Source organism: Hypomesus nipponensis, chromosome 10, assembly GCF_054491055.1.
Source record: "Hypomesus nipponensis isolate SF chromosome 10, ASM5449105v1, whole genome shotgun sequence".
NCBI lineage: Eukaryota > Metazoa > Chordata > Actinopteri > Osmeriformes > Osmeridae > Hypomesus > Hypomesus nipponensis.
Genome location: NC_140370.1, coordinates 7,089,426 through 7,114,547, shown reverse-complemented (window position 1 = coordinate 7,114,547; position 25,122 = coordinate 7,089,426). Strand labels below are relative to the sequence as shown.

General features: G+C 46.5%; 4 protein-coding genes across 6 annotated transcripts; 2 read left to right on the top strand and 2 right to left on the bottom strand.

The window, feature by feature from the left end:
- The first annotated feature begins 279 nt into the window (after window positions 1-279).
- scg2b (secretogranin II b) lies at window positions 280-3,259 on the top strand. Its single transcript, XM_084708528.1, has 2 exons — window positions 280-510; window positions 1,014-3,259. The coding sequence occupies exons 1-2, from the start codon at window positions 363-365 to the stop codon at window positions 2,807-2,809; spliced, it is 1,944 nt and encodes a 647-aa protein (XP_084564654.1). The 5' UTR covers window positions 280-362; the 3' UTR covers window positions 2,810-3,259.
- Window positions 3,260-3,507: 248 nt separating this feature from the next.
- Window positions 3,508-7,215, bottom strand: ap1s3b (adaptor related protein complex 1 subunit sigma 3b). Of its 2 annotated transcripts, XM_084707276.1 has the most exons (6): window positions 7,090-7,215; window positions 5,779-5,957; window positions 5,585-5,693; window positions 5,204-5,341; window positions 4,319-4,386; window positions 3,508-4,126 (listed from the first exon to the last, which is right to left on the bottom strand). In XM_084707276.1, the coding sequence occupies exons 1-5, from the start codon at window positions 7,090-7,092 to the stop codon at window positions 4,333-4,335; spliced, it is 483 nt and encodes a 160-aa protein (XP_084563402.1). In that variant the 5' UTR covers window positions 7,093-7,215; the 3' UTR covers window positions 3,508-4,126; window positions 4,319-4,332. The 2 variants fall into 2 exon arrangements, with proteins under 2 accessions (XP_084563402.1, XP_084563403.1); XM_084707277.1 differs by lacking the exon at window positions 4,319-4,386.
- Window positions 7,216-7,648: 433 nt separating this feature from the next.
- On the top strand, window positions 7,649-11,070 carry dhrs12lb (dehydrogenase/reductase (SDR family) member 12-like b). Its single transcript, XM_084707087.1, has 10 exons — window positions 7,649-7,776; window positions 8,361-8,494; window positions 8,622-8,704; window positions 8,807-8,902; window positions 9,111-9,192; window positions 9,370-9,431; window positions 9,529-9,633; window positions 9,835-9,925; window positions 10,078-10,215; window positions 10,355-11,070. Exons 1-10 carry the CDS (start codon window positions 7,721-7,723, stop codon window positions 10,507-10,509), a joined length of 1,002 nt encoding a protein of 333 aa, XP_084563213.1. The 5' UTR covers window positions 7,649-7,720; the 3' UTR covers window positions 10,510-11,070.
- Window positions 11,071-11,456: 386 nt separating this feature from the next.
- LOC146271150 (cullin-3) lies at window positions 11,457-23,633 on the bottom strand. 2 transcript variants are annotated; one of them, XM_084707085.1, is made up of 16 exons: window positions 23,365-23,633; window positions 20,971-21,168; window positions 19,789-19,902; window positions 18,042-18,202; window positions 17,777-17,891; window positions 16,676-16,904; window positions 16,028-16,173; window positions 15,656-15,832; window positions 15,207-15,377; window positions 14,969-15,076; window positions 13,339-13,463; window positions 12,982-13,078; window positions 12,628-12,762; window positions 12,292-12,478; window positions 12,050-12,195; window positions 11,457-11,813 (listed from the first exon to the last, which is right to left on the bottom strand). In XM_084707085.1, exons 1-16 carry the CDS (start codon window positions 23,422-23,424, stop codon window positions 11,682-11,684), a joined length of 2,301 nt encoding a protein of 766 aa, XP_084563211.1. In that variant the 5' UTR covers window positions 23,425-23,633; the 3' UTR covers window positions 11,457-11,681. The 2 variants fall into 2 exon arrangements, with proteins under 2 accessions (XP_084563211.1, XP_084563212.1); XM_084707086.1 differs by having other exon boundaries at window positions 12,628-12,759.
- Between the last annotated feature and the right edge of the window lie 1,489 nt (window positions 23,634-25,122).

Here is a 25,122-nt window from a genome sequence, read left to right as displayed (position 1 = left end):
GGCTTAATAGAGTAAATAATAACATGCAAAATGTCTTCAACTTTATGGGGTGTTCTTAGCGTGTCATACAGAATCACATTTAGTCTATTCCTCTGGAAATCATATAGGCTATTAATCACACACATCTAAACGAAAAATGTGGATTGTAAATTACAAGATGAAGCTATGCAAACATTATAGACCAATTGAAGAAAAAAAATCACAAACAGACAAAAACTCCACTTTACATAAATTAATACAGCTGCTGCAGACAGCTAGATCTATTTATAGGAGACCTTATAGGCCACCTTAACATGTCATTTCTTAACGCCTAAATCATTTATTATGGATTTCCAGGCTGGTGATTGCGTATATGTGCTGTGATGACGCGCGGGTCAGGTGTTGCCTCTTATATCGCGGGGAGTTGTCCAAGTGCTGAAAACAGAACAGGAACAACCGCGCTCGATGAAGAACTAATAGTAGCGAAATGCTGTATACATTCACTGCTGCCATCTGAGCTGTTTGCCAAAGGTAAGAAATGAATTGAAGAGAGCTTAGCAGTTTTTTAATAACCAAGGATAATTATGTTTATACATTTGGCTTTGTCTTTCTGTTTGTCGAACGGAGATTTGATCAAATTATTTGATCTTATCCTGTCAGCCTTCGAATTGGGGTTTAATGAACCTAAACAACAAAGCAATATTGCCTACTTACCACGAATAGCCTACCTAAAAAGGTGAATGGATGATGTAGCCTATATTTTGGGTAGGCTATTTCGTTTTATTTTGATCTGAACGAAGTCAATAACCTGAAGTCAGAGGTTGCCCTGACAACGAGGGTGACTCATCCTAGAGCTGAAATAGGCTCCATCCACTAGCCTGCAATAATAGATTGGCTGAAGCTTTTTATTTATTCATTTGCCATACTGAATTAAATGTATGCAATGTATGCTACGTGGGTAGCCTATGATAAGAAACAACCAGGTAAAGGCACTGTGTGAGGTTTTACCCTTCTGTCTCTTTCTCTTTGTCAAGGTGATATCATGGTGTTGTCACACCCCAAATTCTCCACGGGTGGAGTTATGGTCCTTGTTGCCTTTCTCCTCCATATGTGCGCCGTCCAGGGTGCGTCTCTCCCCCGCTACCACAGGCTCCGGGGCGGAGAAGATGAGGAAAGGCGCCCTGCTGCCTACCTCCCACCCAGTTCCGACATGATCAAAGCCCTTGAGTATATTGAAAGCCTAAAGCAGCGCAAGGACGGGGGACGTGAGGAACCCACAACCGACTACGACGAAGTGGAAAAGTTCCGCGTTTTGCTCCAGCTGGCCTCGCTCCAGGACGAGGGCGCGCGAGACCGACAAGTATCCCCACCCGCTCAAAAACAGGACATGCCGGCAGAGCAGCTAGTGCGAGCCCTGCTCAGGACCCTTCAAGACCAAGCCGGTCGAGACTCCAAACCAGCTCCGGTCGTACCCGTTAACGACCACCGCGCGCACAGGCACCACTCAGATGACACAGGCAAGCCCGTAAGCGCACCTGCGGACTACGGCAACTTCCCTAGGCCTCACAAAAAGTACCCGCTGATGTTCGAAGACGAGGAGAATCGCGACGCGTACAAGCGGGCCACTGAAGACCTGGAGGAGCAGTATACCCCTCAAAGCCTTGCCAATCTGCGCTCCATCTTCGACGAGCTGGGCCGCATGTCCACCACCACCGGCCAAAAGAGAGACGTGTTCCAGGACGACGACGATGATGACGAAGACATGTTCAGTTTGAGGAACCTGGCCTACGAGGACGTGGCCGGCGGTGAGGAGTGGGTTCCCATGGAGGAGAAGGTGGAGACGGAGGAGGTGGTCAACGGGAGCCACGAAGAATTCGACCGAGGGCTGGGGGAGACCTCAGACGAACAAGAGGAGATCGAGGGAGAAGGCATTCAACGCCGGGCTACTCAGGACGACCATCCCGATGACGATACGAAACTGGTGGATTACTACCTGTTGAAGATCCTCGAGATGAGTGACCAGAGCCAGAAGAGGGATAACAAAAAAAGACTGATCCGCCCCTCTCTGGTCGATCCCCGAACGCTGAATGAACTCCTGGAGATGTCACTGAAGCTCCATATCCCCCCGAACGAGCTCATTGACATGCTGATCACAGAAGAGATGAGGAAACTGGACCGTCAGCCCCAAGATACACCCCGCTACAGGACCAACAAGCCGAGGGTCCGTTATTACAGCCGGAGGCTACCAGTTAAACCTGCACCCGAGGACATGGACAGAGAGGACTTTTTGAACATCATCGGCGTAGAGACCATCAGCAATGAATATCCCGTGAGGAGACCGCTCAAACCCGTCGCTGCCCCGGCCAGAGTTCCTGCACCCCCCGTCCCGGCTGTGGCTAAAGCGCCGCCTGCCCCAGCAAAAACTCCATCGTCTTCAGGCCGACGGGAAAACTTATTTCTATCTGAGCTTAACAAGATGCCACTGAAAAGACAGTCCGACGACGACGAAGACGACGAAGTAGATGAAGACGAGGTGTTTCTGGCCGCCAAAATACTAACACGGTATCCAAACTCCATCACCAAGCGCGACACTCAGTCTCAGGCAAACGGACAGTTTCCCTATGAGTTGTACGAACAGGCAATGAAAGATTACTTCGACCAAGCAGACGTTGAAAAGAGCACTCCGGCGAAGAGAGATGCAGAAACCTCCATGGAGGCGTTGGAGAAGCCCACGGAGATACAGATGAAAGACGAGATCGCTGAGGGAACTGCTGCCCCTCAGAAAGACGACGGGAAGGAACTCCGCGGAAAACCTATTGGAGGAATGTAGCTCCGGAGACAAACGACGACAACGAGATATCCTCTATTAAAATATGAATTTAAAGTAATGTTTATACTCTCTCAAAATAACCAGTCTGGTGGTGACCGTACTCTATAGTTTACATTCAATTTGTAAAATATGAAATATAGCCTATACTGTATATGACCAATAGTATGTGTTGGGCTGGGCTGGGCTGGGGACGAGTGTTTGTCGTGACTCGTGATGTATCAGGGTTTGTGGGTTTCCAAATATTGTTCTAATCTACATTTCAGAAAACTATTTATGATGTAGTCAGACCGTCGCCTGCCTTCTTCCAACCCATATTGCAAGCTCTGTGATCGTTGGACTATATCGGTTGTTGTGCTAAAGCCTATATTATCATTTTTAAACCATTTTGTACGTGTTCAATAATGTGTGATGACTCAGAGATAAATAAAGCATAAGCGGGATTATTTTCTCCTTGATGCGTTATGTTGCCTTATTTTAAAATGTAGAAGCAAAAAAAAGCCTATATTTAGTTAAGATTCCAATCACAAGGCTATTATCGACAACACAAATCATTAATTCGATGTCTTCGTTTGTGGCTTTGTGTGTCAAAAATGACCAGATATATTTCTGAAGCGTCTAGCGAAAGCATACGCAGCACATTGGACAGCTCCCACCGAAAGGAAAACGCAACAAAAACGCTCGAAACAAGCCAAGACAAGTTAGATATCAAAATATTATTTTTTATTGACACTTTTTAAACGTAACAATTTTTTATTTTGTAATAAAACATTTTGCACTGATATGCCTTTAATAGACAAGTGCCTGCTAACCACACCTACAAACATCTAACCAAGCTCACCCAACACACTTATGAAAACACTCATTCATTTGAGGGCATTATAAATAGCTACCACATGGTATTCATGAACAAAGTCTATTAAAAACATTAAAAAGCACTTCTAAATAACAGCAATGGAAGTCAACATAAAATATCTTCATGTTTCTTTATCTCCTTCAGACAATGTTAAATCCCCAGCATTACTTTCTTCTATATTCCTTCAAAAGACTACAGGCATGTACCAGAGCAACGTATTCAGTACTCATGGCCAAGACAATGCATAGACGCATGTACCTCATTCACAAATTGCATTCTTCTGAAGAAAATTCATTATATTGCTAAAAAGGTTTTATATATATTTAAAACTATATTTAGACTCTTAGCTAGGTCTGTTTCAAAAACAGACTGTGATGTTGAACGTCATTCCCTTTGTTGTGAATTGGATGGCTTTATTCCCGTCTGTCCTAAAAAGCAGGTTTGCTCATGTACTCCTCCATTGTCTAAAAAAAAGAAAAAAGAATAGAGAATGATATCATCTCCCCCCACTCACTGCAACTAATATTCACACTTTCACAGTCACACAATTACAGCATGGATCTGTAATGAAAAATACACAAAAGGACGGAAGAGAGGAGGGGGGGGGGGGCAGGTGGAGCACCACACACTGGTAAGGCACAAGCAGAGCCTCTAACCTTGCTGTCCACACTCAAGGCCATCCAAACAGCTCCACCTCAACCCAATCACTGTCACTGCTGTCCGCCTGAAGGCATAACGATGACAATGAGCGCCATGCTATACTGGAGTACTGTCACTTAGAGCAGAGGGGTTAGACATCTTTCCTTATCATTGGCAAGGGGGGGAGGGGGGGGGGAGGTGGGGTGGAAGCAAACAAAAATGGGTTGGAGACAGAAGAGGGGAACGACCGCCAAAGAGATGCTCCACTACAGGGAAGTAAGTCTGTGCCCAAGCTCTAGAAGACACCTACACGATCAGAACATCCCGCAATGGGTACAGACTCGCCTCTGACTCGCCTCTTCGCTCGCTTCAAAAGAGAGGAAGCCGAGACAGAGAGAAAGGCAGGGAAGGAGGCGGTACGAGAGACGTAAAGAAAGAGGCCCCATTTACAATAGCACCAGCTCATTTGGGTAATGATGAGATGGCCAACAGCTGGACGAAAGACAACACACCAGGGAATTACAAGGCTAATTCACCCCTGCTAGGATACCAGGAAAATGAGTGATACGCCTGCCAATGACTTGCTTTCCCTCCTTTTGGTATTTTGTTGTCACAAGGACATCAAAAGACAGAACCACTCCAAGATGGAGGAAAGCAAGCATTAAGAAAATGATCCTGAACTCACATTATCCCCACTGTTGTTCCTCATTGTGAGAGCAAACAGTAAAATTATGGAAATAACCATCTAAATAGGAATTTCATCAAGCCACCAAATATTTTAGGAATGCATAAATCCTTCCAAGCTAAAAGATTAACATTCAGATAATAAGCAACTCCAATACACAAACTAAGTCTGTGTGTTTGATTTTGCAACTCATTGTGTGAATGCGAGTGTGTCTCACCTCTTGCAGCATGTCTGAGGATTCAATGGCACGAGCCACTATCTGCTTGGATGTCTCCTGGATCTCCCCGCCCATCAGGAACTCATCGAGGATGAAGTAGGCCTTCTCAAAGTTGAAGATTATGTCTAGCTCACACACCTGGAGAGGGAAAGTCTTTGCATTATATAAGCCAATATACACGCTAACCACATTTCACCAGCAAAATCTCCCTCTCCCTCTCCATGAATTCAGATGTAGTAGTCCTAAAAAGCTGATATCTTTCCGACACATGATCAACATTTTTAAGACAATGTATTTATTTTCCCAGTTCAGGGCAATGCGTGCATGCAGTTGCCAGTGATTTAGAGCAGGGAGAACAATGGAAAAACAATAATGTCTCACGCTGCCAAAGTACTGGTCCAGCAGCTCCACGTAGCGATGCAGCACTTCCAGTCCTAACAGCTCATTCTCCTGGTCTTCCAGACCGATGCAGAAATACAGACTGGCATACCTACAAGGGAAGCCAATCAGGAACAATGAGGAAGTGGTGAGGATGGACGCTGAGATGGGGGGCTGTGGGCTAACTGTGGGCTAACCTCTTGTAAACAATCTTCAGGTCTCTCCAGTGGAGGAAGTTGCAGGACCGTGGCTTCCGTGCCAGCACCATGGAGGTCATATCTCGGATGACCTTCTTCTTCTCGCGCTCCGCTGTGGTCACAAACCACTTCTGCAGCCGCAGCTTTCCCTGGCGACTGAAGAGCAACAGGAAGCGCATCTGAGGAGGGAGAGAGGGGGAGAGAGAGAGGGGGAGAGAGAGGGGTGGGAGAGAGTGAGAGAGAGAGAATGATTGGTCTGGTCAACTGTTTTCTTGTGTGGGCTACGATTACAGATTAACTGTGTCTAAACAAAAAGAAGTGTGGACTACAATTACAGATTAATTTAGACTAAAAATACAAAGCAAGGAAAAAACGGGGAGGGGGGGGGGGAGTTGGTCTTGAACTTTGGTCATCTTTTGTTTTTAAGGATAAGGACAGGAGGTAAGGAGGGATGTTTCAAATGTTTAGACGGAGTGTTTCCTTGCTTTGTTTGGTAGTGTTTGACATACATTTGCCATGTGTGAAGTCTATTTTGTGTTGCACACTTTCCCATTTCATCTTCCTTTCATTGTGGACTTCAATGGATAGACTAAATGTCTAAGCAACATTATGTTGCGGATGTGTTGCTGACTTGCTGTCAATAGTTGAACAGAGTTGAACTCAAGAGTTGAACATGTTCTGCCCAGAAATTCATGTTACAGGCTATATATCAGGAAGAAAGGTGATGACAAAAGGAGAACGAGAAACATAGGCCTGCATACTATGCATTCTAAATTTAAATGTGAGTCTTAAAACCAATTGATTCCGTGAAGTTAGGCTATAGCCTATTAGTAACAATGGCAGCAAAATTATTTTAAGACAATTCTTTAAAACACAGAGCCTCTCAAAGTACAGTAGACCTGTGAAGAACTGAAAGTTGTCTTCTGAGGTTCGGACTTAAGCAAATGGACATCATGCTCAAAGGGCCGAATCACCAACAAAAAGTGAAATAACCTGTTACACCTGTAATGTAACCTCCATGTTTTTACCGAAGCGACAGGTTGAGGAAATAGGCTACACATCAGGTTTGACTATAGTTCGCCCAAAAATATAACAAGCGTAGAAAGGATACTTTAAATAAAACTACATTAAGTTGATTTACCATGCACCTGTAGTTTATATTTTATGCTGACAACAGTTAGATACACTTTTGTTGTCGTTATTTCACCTGACACCTAGCCTATTAGTAAACAAACAGAAGCGACAGGTGCATATAGTTACCGACTGAATAGATCTAACTCAAATAAAAGAGGTTTTAAAACACTTACTCACCATCTTGATAAGATGTATAATCCTATTCAGTTAATTGCCAATAAAATATCTGCACTTTACCCTCCACCCCTCGGATTAGAGAATTCGGAAGAGCTCATTGCTGTCGTTCTCTGAATGGTCGTTCCAGTGTGAAAGTTGGGAAACTCCTCCCTTTTCGGTCTATTCCGAGGTGGAACCGACGGACACGGTTCCCAGACCTACCTGTAGCACAAGGTGTTCTACTGGACACTTACGTTTTTTCTGTTGCTATAAATTGTTGACAGATTATCAAACATATACACAACAACCTTAAGTGATTTTTAAAATCTTGTCATAGATAAATGCATTTATTAGCCTTCACGTAGGCCTATAGGCCAATTTCTTCAATAGGATATCGTATTTGCACAAATCTAAGAGATGGTTATTATGACTAAATAAATAGGATTTTACGTGTCAGGCTTTATGAACAATGAGCTTAGGTCAGAAGACCAGAATATGTTTTGCAATTCCAATGGTCATTCTTCCTGACGTCGGTAGAGAGCAGCATGCCAACATGCGCATGACGTAAGTTTCTACAGTGGTTAGTACTTGCTGCCTACATGGGGCGTCTTTAGGTTTGTTGTAGGCTTAGGCTATTTGATCATGAAAAGCAATGTCTCTGTATCGCAATATCGTCTGGTTCTTAAAAGGAATTCACGAATATACGAGGTAAGTTAATGCATGGTCCGTTTTCACAGTTTAACATATAGCCTAGTTTAGATATACAATAATTGTCTACTAATTAAACTGTTCACCATGTAACCCCCAATTTCTTTTAGTATGATCTTGAAAAAAATGTACAAACATTTATTACTTTAACCTCTTTATTGTACTTAAGTAGATGTTAAAGTATTTATTAGCTGTACATAAATGGTATCGATCACAGCATGGTACTTTAAGTAACACACACTCAGAGACAGACACACAATCTCTCTCACACACACACCGACACGCACACAAACCTTCTTTTCACTCCCTTAACAATAGTGCTATTGACAGCTGAAGTGCCCAGTCATTTGAGGTAGGCAGTCATGCTAACAGCTGACCAGTTTTCTAAGAGCTTACTAAATCATTGTGCACAGACAAACTCAAATCCACGTGGCCATTAGAGTTCACATAAATACACATGCTTGCTGCAAATTGCTGTGCTGTAGGTTGTCTCCATTGTTCACTCAAGATGACACAAACATCGTTTACTGATGTACATGCATTTATGGGATGGGGTTGATGGATTGATTTTGCTTCTTCCTCAGGAGTGGATATGAGGCAGAATCCAGAAGCTTTGTGGCTGAGGACCTGAACCTGTCTGTGGTGGGAAGGTCCTTCATGATCACAGGAGCCAACAGCGGCATAGGGAAAGCCACTGCCATGGCCATAGCCAAGAAAGGTAAGGAAGCGGAGCTGTGGGGAAGATGGAGGGGCGTGTCTCATGATGGTCCTGTTCTGTGCTCAGCACTGGGCTTGGAGCCAGGCTGTCTCATGACGTTCTGTGTCGGATCCCTCGAATCCCCCAGGGGGAACGCTCCACATCGTGTGCAGGAACAAGGACAGAGCTGAGGACGCCAGGGCGGATATTGTCAAGGAGTCTGGCAACACGGTAAGTAGGAAAAGTGTGTGTGTTTGTGTGTGTGTGCATTTTGTCTTTTTGAAGATCCCCGACTACAGACCTGCGTTGGATGATGTTTCATTTACATTCCAGGAAGTCCACGTCCACGTTCTGGACATGTCTGAAACACGGAAGGTATGGGAGTTTGCAGAGGCTTTCAGGAAGCAGTATCCATCTTTAAACGTGTTGGTGAGCAGGCCCCTTCCCCCCCCCCTCTCCAACACACTCACACATACACACACATTCACACGCACACACACACATACACACACTTGCACACACACATACACACACACACATACGCACACACACACATGCACACACACATACTTTAGATAAGCTTGGTTTCACAATCATCTTACTGTATTACGTAGGATGTTGGTCTCTGTTATGTCAGATCAACAATGCTGGCTGCATGGTAAACAAGAGAGAGGTGAACACAGAGGGACTGGAGAAAAACTTTGCCACCAACACTCTGGGTAACCCCCCCCCTCTCCTCCCCATTTCACAAACCACATACTGATGAGTAATTGGGAGTATTTAGGAGCCACAGTCCATTTGATAGAGTACCACCATTCAAATTTGCCTGGGCCTTTGAACCCATATACCGTTACATAGGTTTGTGTGTGCGTGATGTGGTTTGTCTTTTCTCTCAGGTGTGTACATCCTCACACAGAGCCTCCTCCCACTCCTGCAGAAAAGCAGAGACCCGAGAGTGGTGGGTGCATACACACACCAACACACAATCACACACATGCACAAACACACACACACACACACACCTGCTGACTGGCTCTCTCTTCCCGGGTGGTCAGATCACTGTGTCCTCAGGAGGCATGCTGGTCCTGAAGCTGTGCACAGACGACCTCCAGTCAGAGAGGACTCGCTTCGACGGCACCATGGTCTATGCCCAGAACAAGGTGGGGGAGGAAGGGACACGATCATGTTTAGTTGGACTTTCCAGTTTAGTTGGATTTGGAGGTCCATTGAATGTAAAAGGGTTTCTTCCTCCCCAAAATATTTGCCGCTACCAAATATACTCGGCACTGTATAGCAATCCCTTGTTATTTTAGGCGAGATGCCCAGTCTCAGTCTCTCTGATTGGGTGTGTTCCCCTACAGAGACAGCAGGTGGTGCTAACTGAGTATTGGGCCAAAGCCAACCCTGCCATTCACTTCTCTGCCATGCATCCAGGCTGGGCCGATACACCAGGTTAGTATCTCCCACACACACACACACACACACACGCGCGCACACGCACACATGCCCCCACACACACACACATCAATAGAATGTTCAAGTTGTATCCGTTCAACCCACTTGTAACCTCCAATGTTGTGGCATGGTATTGACCTCCCGACCAGCTGTTTCCACGGCGATGCCTCAGTTCCACCAGATGATGGGAGCCCGCCTGAGGAGTGCAGAGCAGGGGGCTGACACCGTGGTGTGGCTGGCCCTGGCCAGGGCTGCAGCCAAGACTCCCAGCGGGCAGTTCTTCCAAGGTGCGCAGGCGTCCTGTCAGCATCCTAGTAGCATACCAGATCCAGTGTTTCCAGGGGACGTTAGATGGCACTTCTATTTGAGGAAAAGAAAAGCGTGCGTTTTCCTCTGATGGTGTGTCGTGACTCGTGTGTGTTCCAGACCGCCGCGCTGTGCCAGCCCACCTGCCCCTGGCCTGGACCCACAGCACCCAAGAGGAGGTCCAGGTGTTTGTGGGCCGGCTGGACACACTGGCCCAGGCTGCTCGGCCTGAGAGCCAGTCCAGTGGCAGCCAACACTCTTCCAGACCTAACTGAGTGGCCATGCTGAGATTTGACCCGGCCAGCTCACTCACTTACCCAGAATAGATATCAACATCTCTCTATGGGGCTACGGCTTCTTGAAAGCTGTTCATGTGGTCTAATTGAGCATTAAAAGTATTTGGCCAATTTATAACAAGCAGCCTGACCCAGTGATGTGATATGGTGATCATTCTAATACACCACTTGTCAATTCTAAGAAGATATTACTGTAGCTAACTATATTTGTGGCCATTTTGCAACTAAATTGACTGCAGTTTACACTAATGTAGACATGATTACGTGGGTGGGCCAGATTAAATGTTAGGTGGGTACAGCTCTGGGTGTCGACATCCTCACCTCCCTCCAGAGGTCCCAGGCCACCAGAATAGCTTGTCACTAACACCACCAGTGCTTCTCTGCAGGGTTTTGTGCAGTGTCACACTACAGTGGGTGATGATATTGAGACTAAGCTTCTCATTCAGATGTTTTGCTGTGAGACACTGCTCTGGTTAAAACAATGAGTGGACATTTTCCAAATGATTAAATGAATATAAAAGTTATCAGGTTATTTGACCAGTCCTTAATCCTTTACCGTTGCTTCTTTGAAAATAAAGTGGTGTGTCTGAAATGGGTTCGACAAGTAAATATGTAAAACTGGAAGAACAGGGACACACAACGTCAATATTCAATATTTTTATTTCCTTTTTGTAGCAATCCACATTTGCTGTTTTGTTTTGTTTTTAATAATTCATTTTCTCATTTTTGTACAGTATTGAAAACAAAAAAAATAATAATAATGTGGTGCATTCACATTTTTCCCAAGGGATTCTTTTTAAGGTTGATCTCTACAAGGGTAAAACAGTGAAAAGCTTGAAGCTGCTGAATCCTCCCATGTTGATGCTCACGGAGGGTGGGGGGGAAGAAGAGTGGGGGCCTGATTTAAAATCATCTACGACACTTGGTTTTCGTTGACATTTTATTAATCCGTTTACATCTGGTTTTATTTCATTTCTCTTTTGTAAGGGGTGATGAGTCAGCTTACCAGCGTTTATCTTTAAAAGGAACTTCCCAGTCCATGCGAACAACAGTCCAAAAAAAAACAAAAAAAAACAACACCTTCTCCCGTTTCTCCTCCTCTCTTTCTCTTTCTGTCTCTCTCTCCACCGCTTCTTTCATCCCCTTGCTCTTTATGCTACGTAGGTGTAGACTTTGCGGTCTTCTGGTGTCCGTGCCAGGTATTCTCGCTCTATTAGTCCCTCTATGCGCTTCTTGATGACCACAGGGCTGGGCAGGAAGCGAGCACGTAGCTGCTGGGTCACCTGGGGGGCGTGAACACAAACAACCCCTCAGACAACTCTGAACACAAACCGGCATGAAGCCACATGAGGGCAGTTCAGCCCTTCTTGTTACTGGGACAGACTTGTATGGAAAGAAATATTCAATATTGAAAAAGTATATTTGTAATATCATGAGAATATAAAAGAGCTATTTTGAGCAAAAGGGAATGATATTCCCTCATGTGAAACAGCAGTGGCAGCGTTTGAGTCAAACCCACCTCTGCGACCAGGACGTTGTGCTGCATCTTCTTCCTGGACTTCATGATGCGGACGATGGCCGCCTCGATCTCGTGCTTCCTGTCGTCGTCCACCTTCTGCCGAGTCTCCTTCCTCTCAGGGTCCGACTCCCCCTGCTTAGCGGCCACTGGGGGGGGGGGGGGGGAGGAGGCGCACAGGGGGTTCCGTCAGTACAGGCGAATACGAAACTAATCTACACTCGGGCCTTTCGAGGACATCCCACCTGTCTGAATTTTGACTCTGTGCAGCTTGGAGGTAAACTGATCGTTGACTGTAAACACGTGGCCGTTCTCGATCTCCTTGGACTTGGGCTCCTTGGTGAGGACGCGCTGGGTGGGCTTCCCGCAGGCCAGGGACTGCAGCGCCCGCACCAGCTCCCGCTCGGGGATGTCTGTCTCCTGCTGGATCTCCTGCAGGGGAGGGAAAGGGGGGACGACTGGTTAAACGAGCACTAGACACCAAACATTTCCAGCTCTTCAACAATGAGGGACAGGGGGAGAGTGACTGAGACAGAGGGCAAGTGGAAGTGTGTGTGTGTGTGTGTCAAACCAGACTCTACCTCGAAGGTGGACTTCTCCCGGTTGTTGAACAGCATGAGGATGGTCATCTGGAAGGTGGACACCTGCAGTATGTGCTTCCTGGTGTTGGAGCCCGTCACCTGGGCCCCGCCCACTCCTACCTCCGACCCGTCCTCCTGGGGCAGACAGGTAGAGAGAGGCATAGAGGGAACGACAGGAGAGGCAACATGAGAGAGAAAAAGATAGAGGGAATAACCCATTCACTCCTTAATATCATACCGATCATGCCTTCTGTTCATTGACAGCACACAGTGTGGGAACAGACGAGACACAGACGAGACACAGACAGAAGGGACCTCAGCGGTCATGGTGGCCGGTGTGCCCCGGGGGCGTACCTTCTTGATGGGCCCGTAGAAGGTGGCGTTGAGGTCAGCAGAGCCCATGTGGTGCTGGAGAGTGAGCTGCCTGCCGCTGTGTTTGGCCAGGTAGAACCTGGTGGAGGACACACACACACACACACACACACACACACAATGTTGGGCATCATTCGAATATACACAAATGTAACATTTTCCTGAATAAATAAAAGGTGCATTTCTTTGATGTACTACTCTATATATAGTATGTGTACACACACGACATGATATGTGATATTTGTACATGTAGAAAAAGAAAGCTATCTATAAACGTTTAGGTATATTTAGGTTAGGACTGAATCCCAGGTTCCTGTCTGGGTGGATCAGGCCTCCTACCTTCTGAACACCTCAAAGGCGTGTCTGGGGGAGGGGGGGATGGTGCATTTGGGCGTGGCCGATTGTGTTGGCCAATAGCCAGTGGTGAGGACTCTGACTGTGAGATCGACTCCTCCTAGGGAAACCTGGGAGGGAGGAGGAGTTAGTGAATTATATAGATTCATTTTATTCTGTAAACACATAAATAAAAATAAGCAAACGTTTATATCTACATACAGAAGGGACACATTTAATACCACTAATTTAATATTTCCATTTGTTCCAAACATAGTAAAAAGATAATCATTTCCAAGGATAATATCAGCTTATTAACAATGGGCAAAAAGTTGAATCTTCGCCAAAACGTATGTCAATTTTAGAATATCTTAGTATTTGGTATGTCTTTGGCATGCCTTTTTTGCAAACCTTAAGACCCACGTTATCCGAGCATGATTTGACAATGTTCCAAAGAGCTCGCTTGGCTTTCTCAGTCTTCAATTCCCCCCTTAAAATGTTGGCAGTGATCTCAGTCTCCTGGACCCTACTGTCCATCATCAGTCTCCTGGACCCTACTGTCCATCATCAGTCTCCTGGACCCTACTGTCCATCATCAGTCTCCTGGACCCTACTGTCCATCATCAGTCTCCTGGACCCTACTGTCCATCATCAGTCTCCTGGACCCTACTGTCCATCATCAGTCTCCTGAACTCTACTGTCCATCATCAGTCTCCTGGACCCTACTGTCCATCATCAGTCTCCTGGACCCTACTGTCCATCATCAGTCTCCTGGACCCTACTGTCCATCATCAGTCTCCTGGACCCTACTGTCCATCATCAGTCTCCTGGACCCTACTGTACATCATCAGTCTCCTGGACCCTACTGTCCATCATCAGTCTCCTGAACTCTACTGTCCATCATCAGTCTCCTGGACCCTACTGTCCATCATCAGTCTCCTGGACCCTACTGTACATCATCAGTCTCCTGGACCCTACTGTCCATCATCAGTCTCCTGGACCCTACTGTCCATCATCAGTCTCCTGGACCCTACTGTCCATCATCAGTCTCCTGGACCCTACTGTCCATCATCAGTCTCCTGGACCCTACTGTCCATCATCAGTCTCCTGGACTCTACTGTCCATCATCAGTCTCCTGGACTCTACTGTCCATCATCAGTCTCCTGAACTCTACTGTCCATCATCAGTCTCCTGAACTCTACTGTACATCATCAGTCTCCTGGACTCTACTGTACATCATCAGTCTCCTGGACTCTACTGTACATCATCAGTCTCCTGGACCCAACGGTCCATCATCAGTCTCCTGGACTCTACTGTACATCATCAGTCTCCTGGACTCTACTGTCCATCATCAGTCTCCTGGACTCTACTGTACATCATCAGTCTCCTGGACCCTACTGTCCATCATCAGTCTCCTGGACCCAACGGTCCATCATCAGTCTCCTGGACTCTACTGTACATCATCAGTCTCCTGGACCCAACGGTCCATCATCAGTCTCCTGGACTCTACTGTACATCATCAGTCTCCTGGACTCTACTGTCCATCATCAGTCTCCTGGACTCTACTGTACATCATCAGTCTCCTGGACTCTACTGTACATCATCAGTGGTGTGGAGGACGTGTCGGCACTCCTACCCCCGTGGACTGTAGGTGCTGTCTGAACTCATCCATGGTGGTGTTGGAGATGCTCATGTCCCGGAACATCCCTTCCAGTTTCGAGGTGAACTGACAGCCGCACTCCGTCTGCGCACACACACACACGGAACAGTGAGTGATACCTGTAACTGTCTTCAGGGCATCATACTGAGGGTGGGAAACAAACACCAACACACACCCCCACCCTCCCATCCCTTCCCCTCGGCCCCAGCTTCACCTTGAGCTTGGAGATCATGTTCTTCTCCGAGTCGTCGGAGACGCTCTTGTTGGTGAGCAGTCTCCGGGCCAGGTGCTGCTTGTAGTAGCGCTCAAACACATCCTTCTCCTGCATGAACCTGAACAGGACCATAGCCTTGTCCAGGATGGTCTCCACCTCCTGCTCCGTCAACTGCACACACAAACACACAGGAACAGGGACTGTTACTGTTAGAGCTGACCACTTTCAGAGTGCTTGGCGTGTGCACAGTCAAAATCACGTGCTAATGAAGAGACACTCGGGGCACAAAGCTCTCACCAAACCCTTCCTGAACAGCATCCGTCCAATATTCGACCCCGACGGGGCCTCCTTTAACTGTCAGAGCGTTCAGCGTCTAAGAGACCGACCCCAGTCTGGTTTACTAGCGTCACATGAATAGTGGGGCGACACACCCCCTCGCACGCACTCACCCCTTTCACGCCCTTCTTGAGCTTGTCGTCGATGAAGAGCGACAGGTACTCTGGCGAGCGCGAGTTGAGGTTGAGGAAGTACTCAAAGTCCCCGGCAATGGTCTGCTTGAAGAGGCGGTCGTTGTTGAAGGACTCGAGGAGGAAGCGGTCGAAGCGCGTCTTCAGGTCCAACAGACCCTATAGGAACACCACACAACCCCAGTTTGAGAGTTCAGGTCAACGTTAGCCGTGGTCCGACCACTCCTGTCATTTCCCCAGCCCCCAACATCGTCCGAGCCCGTTTACGACTAAGGGGAATACAAATAATGTGTCCTTGCTCGATTTTTTGGGGGGGGAGGAAGGTTCTAGAAATAACCAGACAGGAGGGTGTACCTGGATGTAGTCCACAGGGTTCTTGCCCTCGCCCTCCTCCGACACCAGCGCCTTGCCCTGCTCCCTCAGGTACGAGCTCATGCACTCACACATGGTCTTCAGTCCGTTGGGCACGCGGCTGAACAGCTTGTACATGCAGCCCAGGTCTGAGGGGGAGAGAGAGAGGCTGCATGTTGGAATCACGTGCTGTGGGACGTCTATGGGACCCATGGTAAGTGGAGGCTCTCCACCGAAACACAAGGAACTCAAACCAACACTATTAACGACAGACAAAAGGCTCCAGTCATGGCGATTAATGTTCATAAAAATAAATAAAGTTATTGATGTCTTTCTTTTCCCTCTGACCGATGAGATGCTAATTAGAGGGGGAGCAGGAGATGTTTGGAGAAACAGGATCACAGCCTCTGCAGCATCCTGTTTGGGCTTTCAGGTTTAACTCCTGCTTTCAGCTTCAATTAGGTGGAGACCAAACAGACTGCCAAATGAGCTCTAATGAAACAGGGCTGCCTGGCTCATATCTGCAGCAGGGGCGCTGCGGGTATATCTCTACCTACACCTCTTCCTGTTTTCACACGATTCCTCATAAAAATCCCCCCCCCCTCCAAATACATACATTTATCCTAAAATACAGGTCTTTTTTTCTTTTACCTTCTGTTTTTCCGTTCTTGAGCATGTGGACCAGGCCGGAGTTCTCCATCTCCACGATGGTCTTCATGTGTTTGGAGATGAGCTCTCGCTCCACCACCTTGACGATGGGCTCCTCAGTGGACTTGTCCAGGCAGTGCATCACTCGCTCAATCTCCTCGTTGATCCTCGCCTCCACCTTCTTGATGTAGACGCTGGCGCTGTTCTCCGCCAGGAACTTCTGGCTCTCCATCTGAGGGTGGGGGGGGTGGGGGGCAGAGGGAGGGGCAGTGGGTCAGCTTTCCAGGGGCAAAACAGATTTACTCTTTTTTTTATCCATTCACTCATGCATACTATATAAACACTATAACATTTATGAAATAACCTCGATTTTTAACTGATAAATATTGAACATGTCAAACTTAAACAGATGTATCTGTTCCTACAAACCCCCATGAGTGGGATATGCATGCAGATGACATGTAAATGAGCTATTGTCTTATTCTCCATGGATACACTTCTTACCCACCAATTAACCATGCGGCACGGTGACATAATTGAAAACATTTGTGTTTCTGAATTTCAAGGGATTTTGAAAGCATTCATGCATTTGTCAAGATCTCACTAAGTGAAATAATGGTACTTTTTCCAAAGTGGTGCCAAACTGTCTGTTTTCAAGTCAGCCAAATCATTGTGGTTGTGTAAACATGTTTCTCTGGCCTGCAATGTTCCCTCAAATTTTTGTTCCACACTGAGCAACTAGAAATCTGTCTGAGTTCAAACCTCAGTACTGTGAGCAATTTGTGACCCGTTCTCTATTGCAAACGATCAGCAGGCTATATGGTACGGTATACGGTAAAACTCGGCTTTTGTTTTCACGTCTGAGCAAAGTTTGTGGAGAACCCCGCTCACTTCTTCGTGGCTAAACTTTCTGACTATTCTAAAATAATAATTAAATACATTCAGATTTTAATTTGTGAAAAATCGAGTTCCTTCAACTGGTCTGCGCGGCCGCGCATACGCGCAGCATAGACGGAACATTGCGTGCCGGCACACAAGTCAACAGTTGTCGGGTCTCCTGGTTGGGATGGATGGTGTGATGGGGGAGGTCTTTGCACAACCCACCTGGAAGAATTCTGCCGACATTTCTAAGAAAGGCGCCTCGAAATCCTCCTCGTACACAGACCGGCCCTCCAAGCCCAGGATCATTAGCATCTGACAGGCGTTTCTGATCGCTCCCCTGCAGACCACACACACACACAAACTATTAAACCTGGGCCTGTCATCGCGCAAAAAACATTTGTATCAGGCAGGGTATCCCACAGGCCCAGTGAAGCTAAGCCACACGTCATCGCTACGGCGACCCAGGGCCGCGGCGAGCTCCCTTCACCTGTCCACCACCTCGCCCTTCCTCTCCCGGGCGATCATGTCCAGCAGGGTCTGCCGGAGGTGGTCTCGGATGCAGCCGTAGCGGACCACCTGGTCCCTGAAGATGATGAGGCCCAGGTTGTAGACGTTCTCCACGTTGTTCTGCTGCACGTACACGCGGTCCTGGGGACAGGGGGGGGGACAGGAGTGAACCACTGCGGTGATGAACGCCGAGCGGCGAGCACGTAGGTGGCCGTCCGTGTACCTTGCGTAATGCCACGCGGCTCGGAGATAAAAAAAATCTGCCGGGTGCAGCTGTGCGGGTGGGAATGCTCTGTGAGCGGAGGGAACTGCACTGTGAACATGGCTGAAGACATGCCTGGCTGCCCCTCCTGACGGAGGAGGACTCAAGCCACAGTTATCACGTCAGCTCAACTGAAAACCACCCACAGCATTGTCAATAAGAAATAGGAGAGAGAGGGAAAGAGAGCGGATGAGAGAGAGCGGATGAGTGAGAGAGAGAAAGAGAGAGAGAGACAGACAGAGAGACAAAGTGAGAGAGTTGGACAAAATATTCTCCTGAGAGAACACGGTCTCAATACCGACTGTGTCACACTGTACAGGGTACAGTACACACAAACCCTGTACAGGGTACAGTACACACAAACCCTGTACAGGGTACAGTACACACAAACACACACGCACGCACTGGGGGTGGAAAAGTACATTGTAGTCACGGTTCAGTTCATACTGTGGTTCAGAAATCACGGTTCGGTACGAGTTCAGTACAACGGAGGGAAAAGCAAAACAGACCAGGTTCCTCTACGAGTGAATACGGTGCATTGAAGATGACATGTACATTCAGATGGTGTCAGTGATTTTTCATTCATTGAGTCATTTAGCACACGCCTGATGCGTTATATGCGTTAGCATGTTAGATGCATTTCCACTCACATACCCCTAAACTGCTGAACAACGCCGACACACAGTGCTTGTCTTATCCACCACTCTCTCGCCTGTCCTACTGTAACTGAATGGGAAACCCAAGTTTTCCCAAACTTGCGATCTTAAAGAGGCCGGTGGGTCCTCTATCTCTTGTGGGTCGCCACCACTCGCCATACTCGTCCTTAGTGCTGCTAGCTATCTCTGACTCACGGCGGTGCCAATCAGAGCATCAGGCTAAAGCAAGGCAACAGATTAGGTGTCCCTAAAGAACACGAGTATCTAACAGTAGTTCCGTGTAATTTCATGCTCCGAACCGTGATGCCAGTACCGTTTTGGTTAAATCCCAATACATGTACCGTTCCACCCCTAGCACGCACACACACACACACAGAGATACACACACACACACACTCACACAGAGATACACACACACACACACTCACACAGAGATACACACACACACACACACACACACAGAGATACACACACACACACACACATGCACGCACACAAACACACACACTCAAACATGCAGGCACACACAAACACACACACACAAAACCTCAGAGTTGCTACAGTAAATCAAGCAGACTTGCCAGTTGCCCAACAAAATGGATAAGTAAAACAACAGAAGCTTTTGTTCCAGCTACTGAAAATGGCTAGGTGAAGATATGGAGACTCCAGAGAGGAACAGTGAGGTCAGTCCATCACAGCATCCTTTACATCAGGGATAAACACTTGAGGGGGATGAATCAGTTGGGGATGGCAGAGATCAGAATAGCAGCAACACACACACACACACAGACGCCGGTCAGACCACCCACCATGTACATGAGGATGTCTCTGATCATCACCATGGCTGTCTGGTGGTCATTCCATGCCTGATTCAACGTCTGCAGGAAGTTGTTGTTTAACGAATTCAGGACGTCTTCCCGCACCTGTGGAAGACCGAAAGAGAGGGGGGAGAGAGAGAGAGAGAGAGAGAGAGAGAGAGAGAGAGAGAGAGAGAGAGAGAGAGAGAGAGAGAGAGAGAGAAAGACAGAGAGAGAGAGAGAGAGAGAGAGAAAGAGAGAGAAAGAGAGAGAAAGAGAGAGAAAGAGAGAGAAAGAGAGAGAAAGAGAAAGAGAGAGAGAGATGATCTCATAAGTTCACAGTTCATTCAGTCAGCTGTTGGCGGTTGTGAGCGGGGCAGTAATGGAACATTTCTACAAGGGTCAAACAGATGCATTGCTAGACTAGGCTATCTTCTTACATTTACATATGACATTTTAGTCATTAAGCACTCTTATCCAGAGCGACTTACAGTAAAAGTACAGGGACATTCTCCCCAAGGCAAGTAGGGTGAAGTGCCTTGCCCAAGGACACAATGTCATTTTGCACGAACCGGCAACCTTCTGATTAATAGCCCGATTACCTAACCGCTCAGCCATCTGACCCCTGTCAGATCCTAGGCAGCCAGTAGCATTTTGCAGAACGAGCCAGCATGCCTGTTCTACCCATTCTGACCTACAACACTGAGCAGCAGAAGAGGTCGGGAGAGGAGAGATCCAAGAACCTGAGAGAGTATTCAAACACAGCTCTGTTCTCAGACAGGGAAGGGTGACATCAAGTGAGGTTAATGACCCCTTCGCCACATAGCCGTCTGCTGTCTGGACACAGGGGGCTCCATGTAATATTCATAGGCGGTAGAGACGTCTGCTACCTTTCTGTGGCAGGGCCGGGCACGGGAGGGGGCTGCAGGTGAGGGCGCCCCGAGAACAAGATGTTTGCTGTCTACAGGGGGGACACTTGTCACGACATCCACACCGACACACCGGCTTAGCCAGCGTGTGTCTGGTGGAGCGGGAGACCTTTTCACTGGTGTGCCAACGGGGATTGAAGAAGAGTAGGGGAGAGATCACTCTGAGTCAACCCCCCCCCCCAGCTCCCTGAGAGGGGCACCTCTCCACACCTTTAGGATCTGTGCTCCTCACTGAACTGAGATGGGGGGAGGGGGGAGAGTTTACTTTGTTGATGAGATGCTCTGTGACGACCTCGCGCAGGCCCGTGTAGAGCTTCTCGCCGTGCTTGTGGAGCACCATGGTGTAGGCGTTCCTGTACAGCTCCTCGAAGCTCAGGCCACTGTTGTTCTTCCTCTGGATCTCCTGGATGGCGTTCTTCAAGAGGTCCCAGATGTTGTTGACGTACTTCTCATCCATCGTCATCTAAAAGAAGAGAGGGGCAATGAGAGAGAGGCAGAGAGAGAGAGGCAGAGAGAGGCAGAGAGAGAGAGAGAGAGAGAGAGAGAGGCAGAGAGAGAGAAAGAGAAAGAGAGAGAAAGAGAAAGAGAAAGAGAAAGAGAGAGAAAGAGAGAGAAAGAGAGAGAAAGAGAGAGAGAGAAAGAGAGAGAGAAAGAGAAAGAGAGAGAGAAAGAGAGAGAAAGAGAGAGAGAGAGAAAGAAAGAAAAAGGAGGGTTGGGTTAGTCCATCTTGACTTTGCATTTTCAAGCGTGCATAGCTTGGATATCTTCCAGGCAGGAGTTGACAGACCAGTCACGGGGGTAATGTCAGGCTGTTTATGGGTGCGAATGTGTGCACTTTATGATCCCTTGGTCAACGCAAAAACTAGTTGTGCTATACTAGAATAGTCAAGAGACTAACTGTGGTCTGTAGGCTTAATATTGTGTGCTCTAATCTGATGGTTATATATCGCTGTTTTACAAGACAGAAAAGTCGGAACTTAAACATGTCAAAAACATGTCCGATAGGCCTATTTGGTATGGTGGATTCAAATCAATATCAAGATCAGTCAATTTGAATGCATACTTAGTCTCAGACCAAAAAAAAAAAAACGATGGAGTTGTTTTGCTAGCCTGCGCATTAAAGCATCATTAATTCATGAGCAGATTCGGTCAGGAAAAGTCTCATCTTTGACTAGGTGAAGAAAAGTATAAAATTCCAGTATGAGAGAAATAGAGAAACAAATCAGTTAGATCCATCCATTTTTAATTCAGTTGATCACTTGTGCTTGACAAGATTACTTTCCTCAAATACAAATCCTCTCCAAAACCAGAAAAAAATAGGTCTACTCCATCCCAACCTACTCCTTATCCAGTCTAAAGCTAAGCATTCTTTTGGATAAACTAGTCAAACTAGAAAGGTCATGACTGCTTATATCACCTAAAATTAACCCAGACAGCAGTTAAACATTATTAATCTGAGTTTGATATTGCCATTGTGAGAGAGTGAGACCAAAAGAGGAGAGAGAGAGAGGATTTTAAAAGGGACATGAGTTTCATTTGCCCCCCCCCCCCCCCCCCCCACCAGGACACTACTGTGTAACAGACAGTTAAAAAACAGTTTTCCCATGACATGTACGCCGTTGCTTGCATAGGCGTGCATTTATGGCAGCAGGTTCACACACATTCATTACGAACACAAAACTATGTACCACGTTTCATGGGAATTAAACTGGAGACAAGTGCAAAGCCAAAAGCTTGGTCAACTTTCCAAAATAATACACAATTTAGCAGCGACCTGCTACTGCTGGTATACGCGCAGAATTGTATGTTCCCTAGTATGCCTGGCGACTGTCCAGGTAAAGACATTAGGCAGCGACAGCCGGGTCACTGGCATTGCTGCAACTTTTGCAGCATCCGTTCAGTCAGGTGAGAGTGTGGCTGTGATGTTATGTTTGCATCAAAATGACTTAAGCAGCCAATGTATGTACTCACATTCAAAGACCCAGTCATAACTTGATATGTTCGCTGCTTGCTAGCCACCGATAGGTAACTAACTTACAAGCTAGACTACTGTAGATAGCTAGCTACCAGATGACAACTTAATTTGTCAACAGCATATACCGCAACAACAAGCTTGTTGTATCGGTGGGTAGTTGCAGTTATTGAGCAATCCAAGAGTCAGGAGTGTACATTTAATACCCTCGGAGCAGTCATTTAATTACTGATCTAGTTAGCTAGCTAACAAACTAGTTATTTCGGTAGCTATCTGATAGCTAGATATTCTAACCAACTTCATGCTAACCATTTAGCGTTGTTGGTAGTCTAGCTAGCGTCTAGTTAAGCTAACTAAATTGCTAACGAGTTAACAAATCACGTTAGCTAGCTAACAAGCCAGGTATGACAGTGACATTTTAGTAAATTGTTAGTGGTAGCTAGCAGCAAGCTGTCCGCTTGTTTTATTTGTTCAGCTAGAATAGCTACAACTTGGCAGGCCCAGTATTTAACGTCAGCTGGTTTAGGCTAAAGTAGCTATGTTAGGGATAGCCACCCAGCTATTATAATAAACATCGCTAGCTAACATTACAGAACAGGTCAAGCTACCAATAGTCTCCACTGACATCCCCGGTTCTCGCGTCTCGGCGTCTGCGTCTACCAACTCGAATACCCGGCCAACACTTACAGGAAAGGCTCGTATCCTCATCTTGGTGTCCTTCTTGGTGCCGCCTTTGAGGTTGGACATGATTAGTTTGTACGTCCAGGGTCTACGTTAACATGAAATATTGTTTTTTTTTTACTACTAGGAGGCCTGCAAATGGAAAGTGGTAGGGATCCCCCCTCGACCTTCCCTTTGGTTTTAGGTCCTTCTCTCTGTGCTTGTTGTTGTCACTCGCTCCTCTCAGTTTTTGAGCTAGTTTCTTAGTGCAGTGATGGCGGACAACAATCCTCCACTGCGCAGTGGCAACGGCGTTCACGCGAGATTAAAGATCCCATTCAACAAGTGTATTTTTCCCCAAAAGAAAAACAGTAGTATTCTAGGGTGATCCATACATTAGCCAGATGTACTTTTTGAATCGTTATTACAAGTAGTAAAGTAACATTAATAAAAAACACGTACTTTGAAGGACATGTGTAGGCCTACATCTTTATTTGTGCTATTCATTTAAATTCTGACGTGTCATGACAGGCAATTTGAACCAATTGGAGATTAACAGAAGTTAAGCAATACAACATACAATCACTAGATGGTAGCACTTCTTCACTGGATACATTTAGACTGACTTAATAAAATGGGATAATAAAATAAACCAAGATGTCCCATCTCACATTTCATATAGTCGACCTAATTTACGTCTTTTTGGTCGAGGCCGTAGCCTAGTTTAGGCTGGCTGAGCTCTCCCTCATTGCCTCGGGTTCTATCCCAATGATATCCCAGAGATTGGAAGACTGAATATCTTCTCACCGTCATGACGATGCTTTCTGAGGGCAAGAAAGGGCACACATGAATAGTATAAATGGTTTCTCAATGCACATTAAATGCATGCGAGCTTAAATTGACAACATATTACAAATTAGATTTACTTTTGTATGCTGCTACCAAAACGGGTGCTGTGGCGTTACGTCGCAAATTATTTCCAGCTGTTCTCTTTAATCCCAAATTTTCTAACTTTAATTTCCTGATTTCCGACCGCATTTCTCCAATCACCAGCGCAAGTTTCCGTTCGCTGTCCATGGTGCTTAGTCGAGACACATAACCAAATATCGTGTTGTTACTTTACCTCAAACCCGACACGTTCCATAGCCTACCTCGGACATTCGCCCTATCTGACCCAGTAATAAGATATCTCAGAAGACCATCTCTGTTTCCCCAATACCCGTCCTTCACGTTAAATTTTAGTATGCGTGCACGTTTTTTCAGAATCTGTAATCGAATTAGCCATACTGGAATAATCTGGGCCCTGTTTTTAAACCCTTCACTTCCAATTAGGCTGTCATCGATTGATAACCCGGTCACATGATACAAACAGAGTCATTTTCTTCCGCGCGACCTGATGCCTACCACTTTCTCTCCTCGAGTTAAATATTTATACCTTCTGTCAACGTAAAGCAGCAATCTGGTAAGGATATACACGGCCGTCGTGACTCCTCCATCCCACGCCTCCCCATGACAGCCTATAGGCTACACGCTAATCGCACAAGTAAAGCATAGGCTACAAAATGCACAAAACAAATATTTGTCAGGATTTGTTTCAAGACAGTTAAAAACTCAAAGCCATAAGGTCTCAATCTCACATCTTTTCACGCGATTGAGACACAGGCCTCCTACTGTTGACCTTTGGCAATGACATGGGGATACTGAAAATCAAATCGTTTTGCATAACCACTTTTTTTTTTTACAAATCTCATGTCATAATTGTTTTCACAGATGTGTGTGGCGACT